This window comes from Suncus etruscus, chromosome 3 (assembly GCF_024139225.1).
Source record: "Suncus etruscus isolate mSunEtr1 chromosome 3, mSunEtr1.pri.cur, whole genome shotgun sequence".
NCBI lineage: Eukaryota > Metazoa > Chordata > Mammalia > Eulipotyphla > Soricidae > Suncus > Suncus etruscus.
In genome coordinates, this window is record NC_064850.1 from 118,142,368 (window position 1) to 118,164,707 (window position 22,340).

At 42.9% G+C, this 22,340-nt stretch overlaps 1 protein-coding gene and 1 pseudogene across 1 annotated transcript in view; one reads left to right on the plus strand and one right to left on the minus strand.

Annotated features, from left to right (window-relative positions):
• Positions 1-9,056: 9,056 nt before the first annotated feature.
• On the plus strand, positions 9,057-9,169 carry LOC126005316 (uncharacterized; annotated as a pseudogene).
• Positions 9,170-21,063: 11,894 nt separating this feature from the next.
• The window catches only part of USP38 (ubiquitin specific peptidase 38), a 36,944-nt gene continuing 35,667 nt past the window's right edge, over positions 21,064-22,340 (minus strand). The window contains exon 10 of the mRNA XM_049769997.1: positions 21,064-21,570. Coding sequence (XP_049625954.1) covers positions 21,409-21,570 — 162 coding nt within the window. The 3' untranslated portion in view covers positions 21,064-21,408. The remainder of the gene's footprint in view (positions 21,571-22,340) is intronic.

Below are 22,340 nucleotides of genomic sequence, written 5' to 3' on the forward strand. Positions count from 1 at the left end.
GCACAAGAAATTCCTCTTTATGAGCATCTTCCTCATTATACCTGGTATGATTGATTCTACTATCAGAATCTAAAATTTGCATACCTAAAATTTGCAACCACACCTGACAGTACTTAGGGAATACTCCTACCTCTGTGCTCAGGAGTGATTTTGGCCAATGCCCCCAAATTTCTACTCTTGCTTTAAAGTCATTTTAGATCTATTTGGCACCTGACTAGCAAATAAAGCAAATAAAAGAAACCACAGTTCTTACATATTCGAGAGAGGAAGGGGCAGAAAATTTTACTCACATCTCTCTGAGTAATTGCCTCAAGTACTCATCACATTTTGGGACACCCAGTGATTGACCTGTGTGAAAGATCCTGTGAACTCTCTCTGGAGTTCTGTAGACATCAGACATTTTTGCAGAATATTTAAGAACTGTGGTTCCCTCTTTTATTTGCTAGTCAGGTGCCAAATAGATCTAAAATGGGAACTGGACATTTGATCCTATTTCTTTTGTGCTTTTATGTAAAGTGACTTATTGAAATGGAAGATTCACTCAGATGGGAACTTCTGGGGGAGGGGGAGCAGCAACGAGTGTCAATTGTGGATCTGAGGGAAACTGAATCTGTATTAGAGCAAAGCAGCAGAGCCCATAGCCAGGTGTGGCCCTCTAGTTCCATGGTCCCCCAGGGAAGTGAACGACTCACTCTGTCCCCAGGCAAATGTCCCTTGCACACATGCATCAAAAAGCTCCTAAAGTCAAACCCAAATGCCCTCTTTGTTGTTATTGCTGTTGTTGTTCTGTTTGGGGGTTACGCCCAGATTTGCTCAGGGTTTACTCTGGGCTCTGTGCTCAGGAATCACTCCTGGTGGTGCTTGAGGATGCTGGGGATTGAACCCTGGTCTGGGCATGCAAGGCAAATGCCCTCTCCACTGCTATCACTCCAGCCCCTTCCCCAAATGCCTTCTTATTGTCCATGTTACTGTGAGTAATGATAGAAGCCAGGAAGCTTCTTTCCAAGACTTGGAACATATAGCAGCACCTCAAAATCCTTCTCGCCAATGGTTTATGACATGTCTAAAGAAGGAAACAGATCTGTGGCGCCTTACTGAGTGATAGTATTTGGGTGAAGACACTTATCTTGCATATGGCTGGCTCTGAGTTGACCACTGCCTGGTCTCCAGCACTACCAGAAGTGACCCCCGGTCATAAAACCAGGAGTAAGCCACTGGATGGGGTGCTCACCCTCCAAAACTATAACAACCTTAAAAATCCAGCCAAGGAGTGTTCAGAACCAGGGATCCTCCATGGCCATGGTCGTTTGGGAGGTACAAGCTACTAAGCTGCTACTTTAGTCTCCAAGTTGGTCATTAGGATTTGCTTCCTGCCTTCCAGAGAGTCGAGGAGCCTTGGCACAGTGCTGAGCAGAAGTGTCTTGGTAAGTTTTAGGGAGTTATGGTGTTGATGAAATAGCGCCAAGGGTGAGGCATGTTCCTTATGTACAGCTGACTCTGGCTGATTGCCAGCACTGGGAGGTCCTCTGAGCACAGCCAGAAATGATGCCCGCCCCCAGCACAAGGCCAAGAGTAACCCCCGAGAGCCACTGAGTGTGGCCCCTCCCACAATAACCCATTTCCAGAGTAAAATTTGCTTAAGTTTTTTTCTGAAAGCAGCCATAGCATTGGCTTGATTCAGGCTGTATCTTTTTATTCTTATCTTTTTCTCCAAATGTGTCTGTTTTGGTTTAGGGGAGGCAGGATCAGAGAAGGGGTTCATAGAAAATATCTGCAGTAATTTTGCTTCATCTGCAATCCTGGACTCTTCTTTGTGATACAAAAGTGATACCAAAAAAAATCACTTTTTTATTTGTATAGCAGTTAACATATTTTTATTATTTATTTTTTGGGGGGATTTGGGGCCATACCCGGGGTGCTCAGGACTCACTTTCTGGCTCTGTGGTTCAGTTCACTCCTGGCAGTGTTTAGAGGATCCAGATGCAGAGTGAGGGGTTAAACTGAGCTCATCTGGGTACAAGACAAAAGCCTGAACTAACTCTATGGCACTCATTGACATATTCTTTTTATCTTTATGAAATGATACTTTTCTTTTTTGGGATTGTAATTAAAATTATATACAATGAACAGGATATCAAAATGACAAGTTTCAAAGCTTTATCATAAAAACCAAAGAAAATCACATGGGGCCATGAATCATACTCAGGCCAGAGAAAGCATTTGACAAGGTCCAACACCCATTCTTGATCAAAACTCTCAGCAAGATGGGAATGGAAGGAACCTTTCTCAATATAGTTAAGGCCATCTACCACAAGCCAGAGGGAAATATTGTCCTCAATGGAGAAAAACTGAAAGCCTTTCCTCTAAATTCTGGCACAAGACAAGGCTGTCCTCTCTCACCACTCCTATTCAACATAGCACTGGAAGTACTCGCTATAGTGATTAGGCAAGAAAAAGATATCAAGGGAATCCAGATAGGAAAGGAAGAAGTCAAGCTCTCACTGTTTGCAGATGACATGATACTCTACTTAGAAAACCCCAAAGACTCTACCAAAAAGCTTCTAGAAACAATAGACTCATATAGCAAGGTGGCAGGCTACAAAATTAACACACAAAAATCAATGGCCTTTCTATACACCAATACTAATAAGGAAGAAATGGACATTAAGAAAACAACCCCATTCACTATAGTGTCACACAAACTCAAATATCTTGGAATCAACTTGACTAAAAATGTGAAGGACCTATACAAAGAAAACTATAAAACTCTGCTCCAAGAAATAAGAGAGGACACGAGGAAATGGAAGCACATACCCTGCTCATGGATTGGCAGGATCAACATCATTAAAATGACAATACTCCCCAAAGCACTGTACAGATTTAATGCGATCCCCCTAAAGATACCCATGACATTCTTCAAAGAAGTGGATCAGGCACTTTTGAAATTTATTTGGAACAATAAACACCCTCGAATAGCTAAAGCAATCATTGGGAAAACGAATATGGGAGGAATTACTTTCCCCAACTTTAAACTTTACTACAAAGCAATAGTTATCAAAACAGCATGGTATTGGAATAAGGACAGGCCCTCAGATCAGTGGAATAAGCTTGAATATTCAGAGAATGTTCCCCAGACATACAATCACCTAATTTTTGATAAAGGAGCAAAAAATCCTTTCTAATAAGAGTCGACTAAGAAGGAAATCTATGTGTGGACTTCTGAAGTGAGGCCTTGCAAGGCACTCAGCTCTGTCTTAGAACAAGTGGCACAATAATGCCCAATTATCAAATCTTTGGTGTCTTCACCCCAAGAATCCTGGTTGATTAACCTTACTCTGACTGAGGTTCAGGGCAATATGCTATCTAGGGCATTAAGCAAAACTAATCTAGGGATTTAGAGGCTATCTGTCAAACAGTATGGGGATTCAGAAAGGTGCTGCTCTAGGGAGCTGAGAAGTCAACAACCAGACTCTCAACCCACGGAGCCCTTTGGACCCAGGATGGGGCCAATCCCACAGGCTCTGTTTGGCCGGCTGGGGTGAGAGGTGGCCATCCTGGGCGCCCTGCAGAGGGACTTCCTATCCAGACAGACTCATTCACACTGGCCTTGCCCTGAGGCTGCCCTGTTCCTGGGATCTGGCTGTTGGAAGCTTTCTTATCAAGGGGCCTTCTAGATACTTATACTTCTCTTCCCTCTGACTCTGATTGGACGCTGTCCTCTACTCCCTGCTTAGGACTTCCTCAACCAGCAGTCCTGTGTTCTCCTCCTCCTAGTGCCTTTGCTCTCTGACTCCTCTCTGCAGCTGATTTGAGAGGACCAGGGTTGACAAGGGCTGGCTCACACAATACTGCAAAACATAAGTCTCTTTTCTCCTTGAGCTCACCACCCTCTGTAAGTCCATCAGTGAGGGGAGTAAGGATCAATAATAATAATAATTCAATTGTATAATAATTCAACTTGCTTTTCTTTGCTGACCACCTCCACCATAGGGGTACCTACTCTCCCTAACTCAGCTTTGGACAGTCATAGGGCATATGCTAAGCATGCATGAGCCCCTGGTTTTGATCCCTGAGTCCTTCCAGTTGGGGTCAGTCTGGGTATGTCAGGTCAGTTGTGGGAAGCAGCTCTTACTTAACTATCCATGGAAGGGTCTGGAAAAACATCACTCATAGGCACTCTGGTTCTTCCTTCAGCAGGCGGATAACAGCATAGAACAATTTCTAGAGCAAGCACATACCATGAATAGAGATATTTAAAACAATTTAACCAAAATACAACAAAAGGAAAGGTGCTATTAACTAGAGATACATACACCATACACCATGTTCAGGGTTTATTTAGGGCTTACTGTTCAGGGAGAATGTAAATGTATGATTGCTGTTTTGGGGGGCCGAATGTAGTAATAACAGTGAGTTGTGATTTTGCACATGGCTCCTCTCTCCGCAGCACTGGGTAGGGTCCTTTTATGCCCTCAGTGATGCTTGGCCCTGAGCTTTGGAAGGGAGTAGCCTTGAGTCATGTAGAACCACTGGATGTAGCTTCTATAAAGAAAAAAAAAGTGTCAGAGCGATAGCATAGGGGGTAAGCATTTGCCTTGCACATGGTGGACCCAGGTTAAATTCCTGGCATCCCATATGGTTCTTCGAGCATTGCGAGGAATGATCCATGAGCACAAAGCCAGGAATAACCCCTGAGCACTGCTGGATATGGCCCCAAAACTAAAACAAAACAAAACAAAAAGAGCCTGATAAACAAAATATTTTGTTCAAAACTTCCATATGCATTAATTATTTTCAGTTTGGGTTACTCCTATGCTCTGGGTTTATTCCTAGTGGAACTCAGAGAACCATATATGGCACTGGCGGTCAGTCCATTATTTGAAAATGAATGAAGTCAATTGCCTTCCCCCTCTACTGTCTCTCCAGAGCTCACATGCATTGAAAAAATTCCTCCTAATGTCTGTGACTGTTATAGGACACCTTGTTTTTACCCAAAACAAAGGCATCCCCCCCCAACTTCCTCTTTCTTTTCATCTATCCCTTTGATATGTAAAAGTTCACCTAGATCTCATTGGACCCTCCCCTGCCCAGTTGAATTTGTACTGGGAAAATAAAGAAAGGTCAGTTTGGCAGCCTGGAGAGACCATGAGGTGTAAAGCCAACTGACCCCATGATTCTCTCCTGAGTGGCTTGGTTTATTAATTCTTTGTGGCTACCCTGCATTAGACCCTTTTACCGGGGGTTGAAAAATACAACACATCAGGTGATTTCACAGGTGACATCACATGAACAATCTGAATGTACTTAGACCTACTGTCTAGTCACACTGAGATGTGTGAGAGTGACAGGGAGAGTGTCTGTTTCCAAAAACACGGAATTGACAATAGACTAGCCCCATAAACTCAGTATGAATGAAGATTGTTTGAAATCTACTTTTTTTGAACCTGGCAAAAGAAAAATCATATTATTTGAATTAAAGCATGAAAATTCAAAACAAAGTCCCCTCTTAGAAATGGTCTATCAAAGTAAAATGCTTAAAATAGCTTAATTTGCTACTGATTAAAGTTTAAGGTTATTAAAAATCAAAACTACTCACTTGTTACAACTTTTTCTAGTAATGGAGAAAATCACTGCTTTTTGCTTTTTGGCCTTTGATTACTGGATCAATAGGTAATTAAGATTCTTGATTTTTCCTCTTTTTATGTGGTCTACATTGGGTCCACTTCATTTTTTCTTTTTCTTTTCCCTTCGGTTTTTGCACCACATCCTGTGAAGCTTAGGGATTACTCCTGGCTATGCTCTCAGAAATCACTCCTGGCTTGGGGGACCATATGGGACACCAGGGATAGAACCAAGGTTCTTCCCGGATCAGCCACTTGCAAGGCAAATGCCCTACCACTGTGCTATCGCTCTGGCCCCATTTTTTTTTATTTTTTAATGGATTTTATTTATTTATTTATTTTTAGATTTGTTTTATTTTTAATTTTTGGAGGTTTTGGGTTACAACCAGCTGTACTCAAGGGTTACTCCTGGCTCTGCACTCAGAAATCACCCCTAGCAGGCTTGGAGGACCATATGGTTCCGTCAGGGTTGGCTGCAAGCAAAGCAAATGCCTCACCTCTGTGCTATCACTCTGGCTCCTCCATTTTTTTAAATAAAAAATATCACAATTAAAAATAATTTGAAAGAGGTAGTAAATGAGGGTTAGAATGGTGTTTAAGTACACATCTTAGTCCCCTGATTCTTTGTTAAGTATCTGTCAAATTTCTATGCTGAGAATAAACTATTGGCTAATGTTTGGGGTTATCACAGAAGTCTTGGCAACTGTGATTTTTAAAAATTTTTTTCATGTAAAATTATCTCTTTATGATAATTGAGATGAGTCATGCACAAGAGAACCAGTCCATGGTAGGAAAACAACAACAACATGGTATTGAAATAAAGACATCATCAGATCAATAAAATAGACTTGAGTATTCAGAGAATGATACACAGACATATTATCAATTAATCTTTGATAAAGGGATAAAACTATAAAGTTTTAGGTAATTATCAAATAGGTAAGTCCTACAGTTATAGCAACAACAAGTATACAGGATTAGAAAGATAATGTAAGAGGGAAGCCTTGTATGCTGCTTAATTTCTGTTCCATCCCTTGTACTGCATATGATCCTCTGACCACAACCCAGAGTCATTCCTGAGCACTACCATATGTGTCCCTAATACCCCCTAAAAAACCCCACAACAAACACTAACAAATAGGAAGTTAGTTGTTTGAAATTAAAGCCAAATGTGTAGGTCCCAAGACAACCTTAACAAGTTAACTATTGGTATAAAAGAGAAAAACATCATTTAAAAAATTATTCATTTGTTTTTTGGGCCACATCTGGTGATACTCAGAGGTTACTCCTGACTATGCACTCAGAAATCTCTCCTGGCTTTGGGGATGGGACTCCAGGGGATTGAAATGTGGTCTGTCGTAGGTCAGCAAGGCAAATGCCTTCAGCAGCGCCACCGTTCTGGCCCCCTCATTATGTTGACTGTTGCTCAAATCATTCAAAATTATAGGAAAAGACCAATACAGAGCTATGCAGAAAGTAACTAAGCAATGGGATCAGAGTGGTAGCTTAGTAGTAAAGAAATAATAGAGCATATGTTTTCTAAGTATGAGGTTCTTGGTTTGAGCCCCATCAACCTTCACAGAGATAATAAAATAAATGAACATATAGTATTTAATCATGTTTTTAAAAGTGTAAGTAATAAATATAATGATAACAAGTCAACAGGACAACAAGAGAAGAATAGAAATGATTTGTAGGGGAAAAAAGCAACAAAAAGAAAGTAAGGGGGCCTCATGAAGATTAATTCCAGGGCCGGAGTGATAGCACAGTGGTAGGGCTTGTCTAGCAGCTGTCCCAGGACCCCAACTGTGATTTTGTAATGATGATTTTTCTTTATTAAAAAAGAAAACCCAACACTATTATTTTCTCCCTATTCTTCCTTAAAGCCAAACTTCTTGTGGACTAGGTGTTGCTAAGTGAAGTGGTATTTGAATTGCTTAGAAAATAAATGGAAACAGGAATCATTTAAGGCCGGTAAATATTCTGACTCAGTGGTAGGTCTGGGAGGATAACTTACTGCCAGATGCTGTTAATCTATCATTTTTGTCTTTAGGATTTCACTCAAATGATAATGCTCCCACAAGGGATGGTGGAATGCTCAGTTAAGTGTTCCAGAAAATAGGCTAACCTATTTATATTGACCCAGGCAATGTCTTTGTTGAACTCAAAATACAATATTCTGGAGAAAGGCTTCCCAATGTGAGATTCTTGGTCGATTTGGGGAAGGTTTTCTTTCTAACTACTTTGCCAGCATTGAGGGGAGGGACAGAGAGGCAAAGTTTTGTTGTTGTTGTTGTTGGTATTTCTTTGTTTTGGGATCATATCAGCGATGCTCAGGGATAATCCTGTCTGTGCTCAAAAATTACTCCTGGCAGTGCTCTAGAACTATACAGGATGCTGGATATCAAACATGGTTAGCTGTAGGCAAGGCAAGTGCTGAAATGCTGTATTATCTCTCCAGCATGAGAGGAAAGTTTCTTTTACTTTACTTTAATTTTTTTTGTTTGCTTTATGGGCCACACCCAGTGACACTCGTTTTTCTCCTGGTTATGTGCTCAGAAATTGCTCCTGGCTCAGGGGACCATATGGGATGCCGGGGATAGAACTGAGGTCCGTCCTGGATTGGCTGCATGCAAGGCAAACACTCTACCGCTGTGCTATCGCTGGGGGCCCCAGAAAGGCAAGTTTTGTATCATTATCATTATGATTTTAGTTTAAGTTTGTGTTCATCTTAGTCCTGAATGAAGAAAGTAATAAACTTGAATCTATTAGCTAATTTGGTTATGCAATTGCTTCTGTTGTAACTGAAAGCTGAGAGGGTGGAAATGATGCAATACAAGAAATTATTTGGCAGAGACAAACAGGTGTCTATCAATGACTACAGCAAACGGCTTTTCCATGTTTTGAATCTGGATTTCAATATTAATTTCATGAACTTGGGAATCATGTCTAAGGGTGAACTGCTCAGAACCCTTGTTTTACACATGAAAATAAAGCCTTTCAAAAGCAGATACTGTCAAAAATACAGCCTGAGCTGTGCTTAGGAGCAAATGGCTGTTACCTCAGGAATCTGAATGGGCTTCCAGTTCAGTATTTTCTGCAGGAATGTTGTGATTTTGACATCTGGATCACATACCACATCCTTGTAAAATACTGCTCTTGTTTGTTTAGAGAAGTCAGGGTCAGGGCTAGGAAATGGAGGACCCAGTATAACCCCAAGATCATGATTTAAAAATAAACTTATAAAGAAGACACTATGTTCTAATGAGGTCAGGAGACATTAGGAACAATTTTCTCTCTCTAAAACCAAGAACAATGGCGGGGTAGGTTGCCCTGGGAGGAGCAGTTCTTCAAGTTTGGTGCTTACTGCTCTGATGATGGGGAAGTCACAATATCAGATGTTCATCTTTACAAGACATCCACTTGCCCTTTCTTGTGCCCACTTCAGGCTGACTTAAGTGCTCCAGGATGCAACACAGAAGGGTAAAGTAAGTCTCCAGAAAATCCTGATAGTAAAAAAAAAAGTCCTCCTGTCTGGAGTCAGAGCCAAAAAAAAAAAAAAAAAAGTCATCTATGACCCGTTCTCTATGACCCAGGCTCTAATGGCTTCCTCCTGATTCTGCACTCAGGGATCACTTCTGGTGGTGCTTAGAAAACCAGAGATTGGGGGGCCGGCAGGATAGCATGGAGGTAAGGCATTTTTGCCTTCCATGCAGAAGGACGGTGGTTCAAATCCCAGCATCCCATAAGGTCCCCCATACCTGCCAGGGGCAATTTCTGAGCATAGAGCCAGGAGTAACCCCTGAGTGCTGCCGGGTGTAACCAAAAAAATACCAAAAAAAAAAAAAAACACCTAGAGATGGGGCCGGAGAGATAGCATGGAGGTAAGGCATTTTTGCCTTCCATGCAGAAGGTCAGTGGTTCGAATCCCGGCATCACATATGGTCCCCCGAGCCTGCCAGGAGCGATTTCTGAGCATAGAGCCAGGAGTAATCCCTGAGTGCTGCTGGGTGTGACCCCAAACCTAAAACCAATGAAAAAAGAAAAGAAAAGAAAAGAAAAGAAAAGAAAACCAAGACCGAGCGCGGCAAAAAAAAAAAAAAAAAAAAAAGAGAAAAGAAAACCAGAGATGGTGCTGTGGATCTGTTCCAGTCATGATCAAGCAAGTAAGCACCTTCCCGACCCTGTACTATTTACCCAGCCCTGATGTTTTCTTCCTAAGCATTTTTATTTATTTGTAATCTTAGATTAGAGATGTACTGACATTTTAAAAGAGGGCTCCCAGAAAATGGCCAGAGTGGGAAGGAAATACGGTAATAATACCCAGAGATAAAAGAGACAAGGGCCAGGAGGACCAGTTTATTGTAGGAAATTCTACTGCTAGAGCAGAGAAGGGACCACTATGACAATGATAGAGGAAAATGATCACTTTGGAAAATAACTGGGTACTGAAAGGAGATAAAGTGATAGGCATGATACTCCTGCAGCAACAATATTGCAAACCCCTCTGCAGAGAGACACACAGTCAGACAGACAAAGAGAGAGGAAAATTGTCTGTTCCAGAGGCAGGCATCTGGGCAGGCAGCAGGGAAATTGGGGACATTGGTGGCGGGAAATGTGCACTGGTGAAGGGCGCAACTTAATTAGGAACAGCTTTGTATCTGTGTGTGTGTGTGTGTGTGTGTGTGTGTGTGTGTGTGTGTGTGTGTGTGTGTGAAAAGCAATTGTATTATTGTAGCCACTATGTTTCAATAAAATTATTTAAAAAACATCAACAGAATAGCATCTTCAAAAAAAAAATAATCAGAGACTGCTTCAGCCCAGATGATTGATTGTCATTCATGAGAATGAAACTGTCCTTTCTGGTGGTCATGGATGGAGCAGTTAATCCCTTAAGAATGCGGTTAGTGCACTCAGGGAACAAATATGTCAACTTAATTATCATGAAAAAGACAGATGCTGCAGATACAGAAGCAGCAAACAGTTCGTTTTCACCCTCTCCAATTTTCTGCAAATATTACTTTCCATCCAACATTCATCTCTGCTTCTCTGGCAGCAGCACCATGACTCTTTTAGGCACTAGTCAGCTAGTCTAGTTTCAAAACTAGTGTAACTTTGCTTTAACAGCCATCGTTAAATTATTTAAAAATATTTTGGATGTATAAAAGACGAGAGAGAAAAATACGTATGTAAGCATGTCGTTTGATGTGTTGTCTTAAAGTGTGTTGTCCTAACACACGGGTCTCAAACTCGCAGTCCGCGGGCCATTTGCGGCCCTCGATACAACATTTTGTGGCCTGAGGCCGGCCTTCAAATATCGCAGTATTCGAGATTATTCGTTTACTTTTTTTTGTGTGTGTGAAATCCCTTATGCGGCCCTGTTTCACCCCGACTTTGCCTCCTGCGGCCCCCTTGTAAATTGAGTTTGAGACCTCTGAAAGTAAAGTAGGTACATGACATATCAGGTACATCACAGCATTTCATGACTATGTACAAGTCCCTTTCAGCATCTGGGGGTCACTTGTTCTTTTTTTTTTTCCACCAAAGGTAACATCCTTGCTTTTTCCGTCTGAAAGATGTTTGTTGCTGTATAGAGGAGTGTGCTTTTCTTTGGATCTGGACTGTTCTTTTTTGTTGTTTTTATTTTTGGGGAAGCCACACACAGCAGTGCACAGGGTTACTCCCAGCTCTGTGCTCTGAAATCACTCATTGCGGGCTCAGGGGACCCAATGGATCTAAGCTGGGTCAGCCCTGTGCAAGGTAAACGTCCTTTCTGCTGTGCTATTGTTCTGGCCCTGTGGAGCTTGGCTGTTTTCCTTGCTATTAAGTTTATGGAACTCATTCCTTTGAATTTGGGCCTCTCCCCACTGCAGAAGAGGAAATACGTCTAGGACTGTAGTACTATTGCTTCTCTTGTTCATAGTCACTTTGACATTTCCAGTTTCAGTCATGTTTTCCACTTTGAGCAGTTTCAAATGTATTTTGTGCAAACATGTCTGTAGGATCTGGTCCTAGTTGTGTTACTGTGTGACTGACCATATGCATGTTGAGTTTTAGACAATGTTGCCAGGTTCCAAAGTAGCCTTATGAATTCACATGCCTATAAGGAGGGTCAACGTTTATGCTCTAGTTCTCCAGTAATATTTGACATTATTAATCTTTTCAAAAGTTCTGTGGGCATTTAAGAGTATATGCCCTGAGACAGCCCCAAAGCCAAAAACCAACTAAAGAAAAGAAAACTTGATTCGATAGGTCCTTTTTTGTTTGTTTTGTTTTAGGGCCACACCTGGCTGTATTCAGGAATTACTCCTGAGACCATATGAGATTGTGAGGACCAAACTTGGGTCAGCTACATGTAAGGGAAATGCCCTCCCCATCATACTATCGTTCCACCTCTAGATTCTATAGATTTTGAGAAAAAAATTAGGAAAAAATTATAATAAAGAGCTTTTTTTTGGGGGGGGGGGGGTGTTTGGGTCATACCGGCAGTGCTCAGGGGCCACTCCTGGCTCTATGCTCAGAAATCGCCCCCAGCAGGGTTGGGGGACCATATGGGATGCCGAGATTCGAACCACTGTCCTTCTGCATGAAAGGCAAACGCCTTAACCTCCATGCTATCTCTCTGGCCCCAATAAAGAGCTTTTTAAGTCACCATTGAAATCTTTAGTTTCCTAATATTTTGTAGTATTTTCTGTGAAGGTCTTAGACAGTTACTGTTTCTAAAATAACAACAACTATAACTAAAATTTTTTTATTTCTAAATATGATAGTATGTAGATAGCATTAAAATATGTAATGATGGGGTTAAAGAGATAGTACAGTGGGTAAGACGCTTACCTTGCATGTAGTCAATCTGGTTCAATCCCCAGCATCCCCGCTGGTCCCCCAAGTATCACCAAGAGTGATTCTAGAATGCAGAGCCAGGAGTAATCCCTGAGCATTGCTGAATATGGTCCAAAATTCCAAACCCAAACAAACCAAAGAAACATGAAATAACCTAGTACTTAACCCTGGCCTAGAGATGAACACTAGTGTTTCATATATTGACTTTGCATTTAAGATCTGTTAGTTTCAGGTATTCATGCTGGATGTTATCTGTAATTTCAATGCTCAAATGCTAGTTACCATGATCTCCAGGTGAGCAGGTGGCCAGCTCATGGACTGAGTTTGCCAAACCTGGGTACTGCAGGGCTATTCTTGCCTGGCAGGGCACCTGGTGTACCCAGGTAAGCTGGAGCCAGAAGGCATCTGAATGGCTGCTCCAAGGCACAGTGGGACTCTGTGGCCTTTCCAAGCTGCCCATCCTCTCCTGGTCCTTCTGTTGGCATCCATAGAGCCTGCCTATTCTCAGCATTCTTCTCCCCCATGTGCCCATCTAACTTTCCAGCTGCCCTCACTTTCCCTCAGTCTATGAGGTCCAGAGAGTCAAGGAAACCAAAAAGCCATTTCTGCTTTGCTCAAGAATTCTCCACTAGACCTTGGTTTCAAGTGGCATTGCCATGAGTATATCCTAGTGACAAATCACAAGTGGGTGCTTCTTTCTCTCTGCCACCCATCGGTTGCACATTATTCCTAGAGTGTGCTGAGTTCTGTGGCCTGGTGTCAGGACACCAATTTTCTGTACTTAGCTCAGAATTGTGATGTGGAAATAACCAGACAGTGAAGGTGTCAATAAACAGTCTGAGAACAGTGTGGTCAGCTCTTGCTGGAAGACCATCCCCTTTGTTCTCTTTGTGGTCCTTTGACCTTATTTCTTGAGATCAGTTCTTTATTTGATTTATTATACCTTTTTTTAGGGGCCAGAGTGTTAGCATGGGGAGGAGGGTGTTTGCCTTGCACTTGGCCGATCCAGGTTCAATCTCAGGCATCTGAGCCTGTTGGGAGTGATTTCTGAGCTCAGATTCAGGAGTAGTAACTCCTGAGAGCCACCGGGTGTGGCCACAACATAAAACAAACATAAAACACCAGATTTATTCTGTGTGTTTTGTTTTGCAGTGCTAGGCCTCACTCCCACAGTAAGGTAAGTTCTTGACTTGTGGGGCCGGAGAGATAGCATGGAGGTAAGGCGTTTGTCCTTCCTGCAGGAGGTCATTGGTTCGAATCCCGGCGTCCCATATGGTCCCCCATGCCTGCAAGGAGCAATTTCTGAGCCTGGAGCCAGGAATAACCCCTGAACACTGCCGGGTGTGATCCAAAACCACACACACACACACACACACACACACACACACACACACACACACACACACACACACACACACCTGGAGACAGGAATAACCCCTGAACACTGCCGGGTGTGATCCAACCCTCTCCCCCCCCCCCCACACACACACACAATTCTTGACTTGTATTCCCTCCCCTCTCTGCTAGTGTTGCTGACACCACCAGGGGTCACCACAGCCATGGTGCCCAGGGATGCTCCCTCAGACTGCACGTGTTGGCAGCGGTGACAATATTAGTCTATTTTTTGGTGGGGTAGGAGGGGAGAATACACATTCAGTGGTGCTCAGAACTTACTACTCCCGGCTCTGCGTTCAGGGATCACTCCTGGTGGTGCTCAGGGGACTGGAAGTGGTGCTGGGGATTGAACCTGGGTCAGTTGCATGCAAGGAAAATGCCACACCCATTGTACTAGCTCTTTGGAGGCACTCATTCTTAGAAGTTATGATTGAGGTGCTTGTTGGGGATTGTTTACACAATGCTCTCCCTTTTTTGTTGCACCCCCTTTGGGCCACTCCTGGTGGTGCTCAGGGTTACTCCTAGCTCTGCACTCAGAAATACTCCTGGCAGGCTTGGGGACCCTATGGGATGCCGGGAATTGAACTTGGGTTGGCCAAGTGCAAGGCAAACATCCTGCCCACTGTACTATCACTCTGTCTGGACCATGTTGTTGTACCCTTATTGTGGTGGTGCTTACACATGTGTGAGCAGCTGGAAACCGCTGTGTTACTGGGGACTGCAGACAGCAGAGCAGCCAGGATTGCCTGAGCACATGCGAGGCTGCAAAGATTTGAACCTGTGACCACATGTCTGCTAGGCAGGTACTTTAAGTCACTTTTAGTTTTTTCTCAGGCATCTCTAGTTGCTTTTGTTTCTTTTTATACCAGATTTTAAGTTATTTGTCTGTTTGAGGATGAATGCTGTTTATGTTTATCCTAAGGGTTTTAGTTTAGCTACTCAATCTTCCATTTTTCTTTGTTGCTAAAAACTGTGGTTTTCTTTATAGTCTTATCATGGTCTACTCCATAATTTCTGAATCTTCTTAATACATTTGGCTTTTTTCTTGGATAGAAATTTCTCGTCTGAATATCTGAGCATTTTTTCTTTTTCTGTGTCACTCCTGGTGGTGCTCAGGGGTTATCCTCAATTCTGCACTCAGAAATCGCTCCTGGTAGGCTTGGGGAACTATATGAGATGCCGGGAATCAAATGAGGGTCCATCTTCGGTTGGCTGTATGCAAGGCAAATGCTCTGCCACTGTGCTATTGCTCTGGCCCCCATTTTTTTTTTTTAAATATAGTATATTGTGACTTTTCTTTTTTTTTTTTTTTGGGTGACACACACCCGACAGCACTCGGGTTATTCCTGGCTCTATGCTCAGAAATCACCCCTAGCAGGCACAGGGGACCATATGAAATGCCGGGATTCGAACCACTGTCCTTCTGCATGAAAGGCAAATGCCTTACCTCCATGCTGTCTCTCTGGCCCCGATATTGTGATTCTTACTCTTATAAATGCTGTGTGTGTGTGTGTGTGTGTGTGTGCATGCGTGTGTGTGTGTGTGTGTGTGTGTGTGTGTGTGTGTGGTCATACCCAGTATTGCTCAGGGGTTAAGTCCTGGTTTTGCATTCAGAAATCATGGCAGACTCACTCAGGGGACCATATAGAGATCGAACTCAGTACTGGCCACATGCAAGGTAAACACCCTCCTCACTATGCTATTGCTCTGGCCCTTGCTGTATTCTTTAAAGGGGTGTTGCAGGGATGTGACATGGCTCAGTGGTAAAATTACAGGCATGAGGACTTAAGTCTGAGCCTTAGCACAGCTCAGACGCCAAGTACAATGCAGATGGCACTGCCACCTGGGATATCTGGAACCTCAACACAAAGTGTGGCACTCCCGGTGGGCACTGCAACTAAAGTGTGTGAACATCAACCACTGCTGCATCACAGGGAAGGGGAGAAAAAGAAAAGTATTGGGGAAAAGTATGGTGGAACTCTGAGCACTGGGATCTGAGCCTTTAAGGTCTGCGCTGTCCCTTCGTTGGCTATGAAGGGCCTTTCCTTTAGGGCTTAATGCCAAGAGTGCTAAGCCAAGAGCTTAGTCAAGACAAGAAGTAGATGAAACTGCTCGGGAGGGAGGTTGGTGAATGAGTGATACCAGGGCAACCTGAATGGTGTGAAAGCAGAGGAAGGAAAGCAGAAGGAGAGGTTTTCATCATAGACTGTGAACTGGTCCCATCACCAAACAGGAGTAGTGCAAGGTCCCAAGGACGTGGGGAGGATGGGAAGCCAGGCCTCGGTGATGCCCAGCATGCAGAGATGAAAGAGGAGCAGCAAAGAGCCAATTCCAGTCACAAGGGTCACAAAGCCGTGCTGTCAGGAGTGATATTTTATCAGAATCTCCAGAAGTGTTTGGAGCGGGAAAGGGCTAGTGAAACGCTGCAGAACTTTCACTGCATCACTCATAGCAGGGAGGGTGTTTGACTGGCACGTGGCTGACCCGGGTTCAATCCTCACATCCCATATGGTCCCCTGAGTCTGCCAGGAGTAATTCCTGAGCACAGAGCCAGGAGTAACTCAAGTGCCACCAGGTGTGGCCCAAAAACCAAAATCAACAATAAAAAGCAAAATCCTCACATCCTTCTATTTGAATATTCACTTTGCAATTCTTAGACCTAGGTTGTAATCTCAAGGCTGGTGTCTTTTTTTTTTTTTTCAGCTTCATGATTTTAAATTCCTTAACCTAATTTAATGTAAGTTATTTTTCAGGGGGGGGGGAAGGTACATCAAGTGGTGCTCTGTGCTGAGGACACGCCTAGTGATGCTTGGTGGACCACATGCACTGGTGGAGACTGAGATGGACTGGCCAAGTGCAAAGCAAGACTATTGTCTCTGAACATGTCTGGTTCTCAATCCAAGGTTTCCAGAACTGATGTAAAGGCAAAATTCTCGAATCCCGTCTAGCTTGTCTTAGCTACGGTGCATGCTAGTCTCCTACACTGGGAAACCCAGGAAAAACGCCTTTTCTTGCCCAGATATTCTCAACTCAGCTGCACATTAAAAAGCAAGTGAGAAACTTACAAATCTAAGGACATGGTGGCATTTTAGCTAGTCTGGGGCCCAAGCAGCAAGAGGCTCTGGGGAGAGGCTGGAATGGAGCGGAGTTGCTTGCTGTTCAACCTGTGTTTTTTTTTGGGGGGGGGGGGTTGGGCCACACCCAGTGACATTCAGCGGTTACTCCTGGCTATGAGCTCAGAAATCGCTCCTGTCTTGGGGGACTATATGGAATGCCGGGGATTGAAGCCTGAGGTCCATCCTGGGTCAGCCACGTGCAAGGCAAACACCCTACTGCTGTGCTATTGCTCTGGCCCCGGTCTGTGTTGTTTTAATATAAAGAGTCCTAGAGTTGGTGTAGGGATAGTGAGGCCTCTCTTGACTGTCTGGGCCTGGCTCCTGCAGCCCCAATGGCCTGGCAGGTCTGAAGGGTCTGAAGGGTGACGTTGGAGCAGCCAGATGAAGTTCCAGGAGTCAGCCAGCTTTATTTCTCGGTCTTAACAGCCATGTACATTTCCTCACATGGCTTCTAACAGCTCCTCTGCTCCTCTGACTCTTTCTGCCTCTGTCTTCCTTTCAGCTGCTCTTCAGACTTTATTGCTGACTGATTCCCCTTTGCTGGTTCCCCTTCTTGATTCTACTGATTCTTCTTGTTGATACTCTGCTGATGCTGAATTGCTGATTTTGATTCTCCCTTCTCTAACTCTTCTTCTTATCCCCTTTTTTACCCCTCAAGCAGTATCCTGCTCCTGCCCATTCCAAGTGTGGGCAGTTCTGATCATTCAGGTGGGATAAATAAGAAGTTGAGGGAGGGGATACCCACATTCTCCACCTTTTTTTTTGTTTTTACAGAAGCATTATCAATAAGTCTAGAACATCCAAGTTTCTTTTCATAAGCTTCTCTACACAAAATCACAAGAACTTTTTTTGCAGATATTACAGCTTGAAAATAAGCTGCTACATAAGATACATAACATCAAGATAGCTGAGAACTTTCAAAACTCTAACATGCATTTCCCCAGAATTGTGCAAACAAATATCAAAGCACTAACATTAGATACAAAATATTCTATTTGCAATGGGGCTTAGAACAAAACCATAAGATCCATCATATAAAACACAATTTAACCAGCAAAACAATGACTGATGCAAATAGAGTGAATAAATTTAACTTGAACCAAAGTTAAGATGCTGGAAGTTCTGAAGAAAAACAGTTTTTCCTTTATTGGTCTTCAGCTGGTCTTGGATCCTACATATTCTCAATCTTCACCTTCTGTGTTAGGCTGACAAGGTTATCTGGGCTTGAATCTGTTGTGGGGAATCCACTCCTTTGCCTGCTACCAGTCCCTTTCCAAGTAGATTTCTTTCCAGCTTTTTTCCAATCAGTGATCTCTATTTGCAGTTTGCGAGGCCGTGGTCTTCGGAAAAGGCATCTTCGGTAGGAGAAAGTTCAAGTGGCTAGGCCTCTGGGAGGGGAGCTCCAAATTTTCAGCTCTTCATTTCTAGTGTAATTCCCGCCTGAAGGAGCCTTCACCATGTTAAAAACAGACAGCATGTGTGTTCTGGGCTCTCCATTCTCAGTTCAGCTTAAGAAAGCCATGACAAGCCACCATAAGGCCAAAGCACTTACCATTGTTGCAGTCTTCTTTTTGCGCCCAGGGTTCAAGTCAGTCCAGGGTTCAGGTGCCAGTTGTTGTTTTAATATAAATTAATGAGACCTAGAGTTGGTGTGGTGATGGTGTGGGCTTTCTTGGCTAGGCCCGGCTCCCACAGCCCATTTGGCCTGGTGGTCTGTAGGTTGCATGGTGATGCAAGAAAAATTCAAAAAGCAGTCAGATGAAGTTCCAGAAGTCAGCCAGCTTTATTGCATGGTTCTAACCTAAACAGATATATTTCCTTAAATGACTTCTATACTAGCCTTTTCCAAGCAGCCACTTCTCTGCTTTTTCTCTGGCTCTCTCTGCCTGTCTTCCTTTCAGCTGCTTTTCCAGGCTTCCTTGCTGACTGACTCTCTTTGCTGATGCTACTGCTGCTGCTTTGCTGCTTCTTTGCTGCTTCTCTCTACTGATTCTGATTCACTTCTCTGACTTTTTTTTTTTTTTTTTTTTGGTTTTTGAGTCATACCTGCTGGCACTCAGGGGTTACTTCTGGCTCTGTGTTCAGAAGTTGCTCCTGGCAGGCACAGGGGGACCATATGGGATGTGGGGATTCGAACCACTGTCTGTTCAAATCAGCTGCGTGCAAGGCAAACGCCCTACTGCTGTGCTATCTCTCCAGCCCCCAAGGATCGATCTTATTTAAGAAAGCTCAGTTGCATTTTTGAATAAAACTTCTGATTCTAAAGTTCTTACAGCTGACCATTCTGTAGGTATAACTCCTTTCAATTCAGGAAATAATTAGTGCTAGCACATTTTTAGTATTAAAATGCAGTCTTTGGGGCTGGAGTGAAAGTACAACAGGTAGGATGTTTGCCATGCATGCATTGGACCCAGGTTTGATCCCCAGCATCTCTCATATGATCCCCTGAGCCTGCCAGGAGTGATTCTTGAGTGCAGAGCCAGAAGTCAGTCCTAGCACTGCCAGATTGGTCCCTTAAGGTCAAGTCTTTGGTACTAGGAGAAAGATATCTACAAATATATTACAGGATTAGAATTCTACTGTATTATCTCCTTGAAAACTTAACATATAAATTTGACAACCAAATAAATACCTTAATGATTTAATCTTCAGAGATAAAACAATTATAATTGTCATTATGGGCTTCCCTAGAAACAGCTGAGCCTGGTTCTTGTGAGTCACCAAGTATTAAATGACTTTAAAGATTCCAATACATGCTGATGGATATAATTTGACTGAATGCTGGTGGGTAACTGAACTCTTGAGAAACTCAGTGTGAAGACAAGAGCTAGTCCATGGGAGAGGCATCGAATCCCCAGTACCTGTGCTGGCTTCAAGAACTCTGGATTCTGTGTACCATTTCCAGTTTCTAACTTATCCATCCAGTTTGCCTAATCTTCTGGGTGACTGGAAACAGGTCAGGGGTGGGAGATGTTGAAATAAAGACCAGCATTTCTGTGCCATAAAAGGCTTTGGAAAAAGATAACCCCCCAATTGCTAAGAAGTCTTCTTTCCATAAAATATTTCAAAAACAAAGGCTGATCTTCTGAACTATGTATAACTGTAGGTGGGTTATGATCAATGTTTGGGAAACAAAATGTGGTGCTCAGAGGACCATATGGGGGTGCCAAAGATGGAACCTGGGTTTGGTGGTGGGGGGAATGTGGGGATGATTTTGGGCTCTTGTGATTTCATGCATAATGCCATGGTCTGCCATTCCCCACTTTATCTGAACTATGAAGCCAACAGCTGTGCACAGGCAAACGAGAAAAGACAAACAAAAACAACCAAACGTACCTCCAAAAATACGTGATCAATGTTTAATATTCTGAGGATCAAGTAATAAAATCAAGATTTTTTTCCTGGTTCACTTCTCAATTCATCCCCGAGTTAAAAACAACTATCACAATTATTGATTTAGAACCATCAGGCTGGACTTCAGGAAAATCCAATACATCTCAAAAAGGTAGGGTTTTCATGTTAGCACAAAAAATTACTTCCTAACATTTCATTAAAAAAAAAGACAAAGCTTTTCTGCAGCCAAAAAATTCCTATTTTTTCGAATTACAGTACTGCAAGGCACATACAGAACTCACCTCCTTCCAAATACACAGAAGATATACTCCCTGAAATAGAAATGTAAGATCCTTAAACAATTAGAAATACTACAAAGTTAGCAGTTCTTAGGTAAAAATGTTGTTCCTACAGAATCATGCACCTTTCTTAAAATCAAGTCAATACATAGGTATAAATAATCCTTTAAAAAAAATTTGTTCTTGAAATGCAGATACAGTGAAGCTGAAGACAGCAAGAAATGAAACCCTGAAAAGTCCGATAGCTTGAGAAACTGTTATTGCCTTCAGTAGAGACTGTATCATCTCTTGTATTTGCAGATTTGAAATTAATAATTAGGCAACGATATAGAAAACAAAGCATTCTTTTTTTCTTAAAAGACAAACCAACCAGTTAGCATTTCTATGACCACTTCTAACACCAATTCTTCTACAAAGAACACTAAATGAAATCTTTATTTTCGTTGGACAAAACCAAGGATTTAAATTAAATTTAAATGCTTCTACTAAATTTAATGCAGCTTCATTAGGGACCAGGTACATATTTGTTTCTGACAATTTTTGGTCAAGCATGTCCAACTATAAAAGCAAATGGAACTTTTAAGAGGTAGATTTCTTTTTTCTTTCCCATGATGCATGTTTGTTTGTTCAAAAACGTATTGTCAAGAAAAATCAAAACAAGCACTGAGCATGTTTTCAGAAAAGTAGAAGGATCTAATAAAAAGAAAAATAGAGGAGAGGTACAATGACTCATAACAGCCTGACATTTTAACAGTCATAGTATTGGATATCTTGTATTCAGTGCAGTTTGGACTCCCAGGATCAAAACACGAGTCTGCCAACGGCATTGAACCCTCCTCCGCCGCCTCCGCCAGTGGGGCCACAGCTTCCGGGAGGGTCATTGTCGTCGAATCCATTGGGCCGGAATGAGCAGGAGGTGGACGAAGCCTGCAGGGCACGAGCTCGTGCATTCAACTCTTGCTCCTACAATGGAGAAAGAACTTTTCAAAATGAAGAATCAAAATAGAAAGGACTGGTATCCATCTAGGTAACCATGTAAAAACTGTCAGTGCCTTCTTTCAGAGGCATCTATCAAATCTCAGACACTTTAGAAACACTGAATATATGAGTTGTTCCCAAATCTTAGTGCAGCCCGTGGTCACAAAGGGAGCCCAAAGGTGGCAGAAGCAGAGCGCTGGTGTGAGTTCAGAAACAAAAGGCCTGTCCATGTCTCACTCTCCTTTCATAACAGATAGTCTTGACAGTTTTCAACACATTTTATAGCTTGTGCAATACTCACCACCAATAGACTTAAATTCTTTTTACAGAATGAATTTGAAGGTTCTGACAAAAGACAATCTATTTACACTTTACCAGATAATTTGATGTTAGTGATTACATTAAAAATTATTGGGCCGGGCGGTGGCGCTGGAGGTAAGGTGCCTGCCTTGCCTGCGCTAGCCTAGGACGGACCGTGGTTCGATCCCCCGGCGTCCCATATGGTCCCCCAAGCCAGGAGCGACTTCTGAGCGCATTGCCAGGAGTAACCCCTGAGCGTCACAGGGTGTGGCCCAAAAACCAAAAAAAAAAACCAAAAAAAAAAAAAAATTATTGAGTATGGGGCCGGGCGGTGGCGCTATAGGTAAGGTGCCTGCCTTGCCTGCGCTAGCCTTGGACGGACCGCGGTTCGATCCCCCGGTGTCCCATATGGTCCCCCAAGCCAGGAGCGACTTCTGAGCGCATAGCCAGGAGTA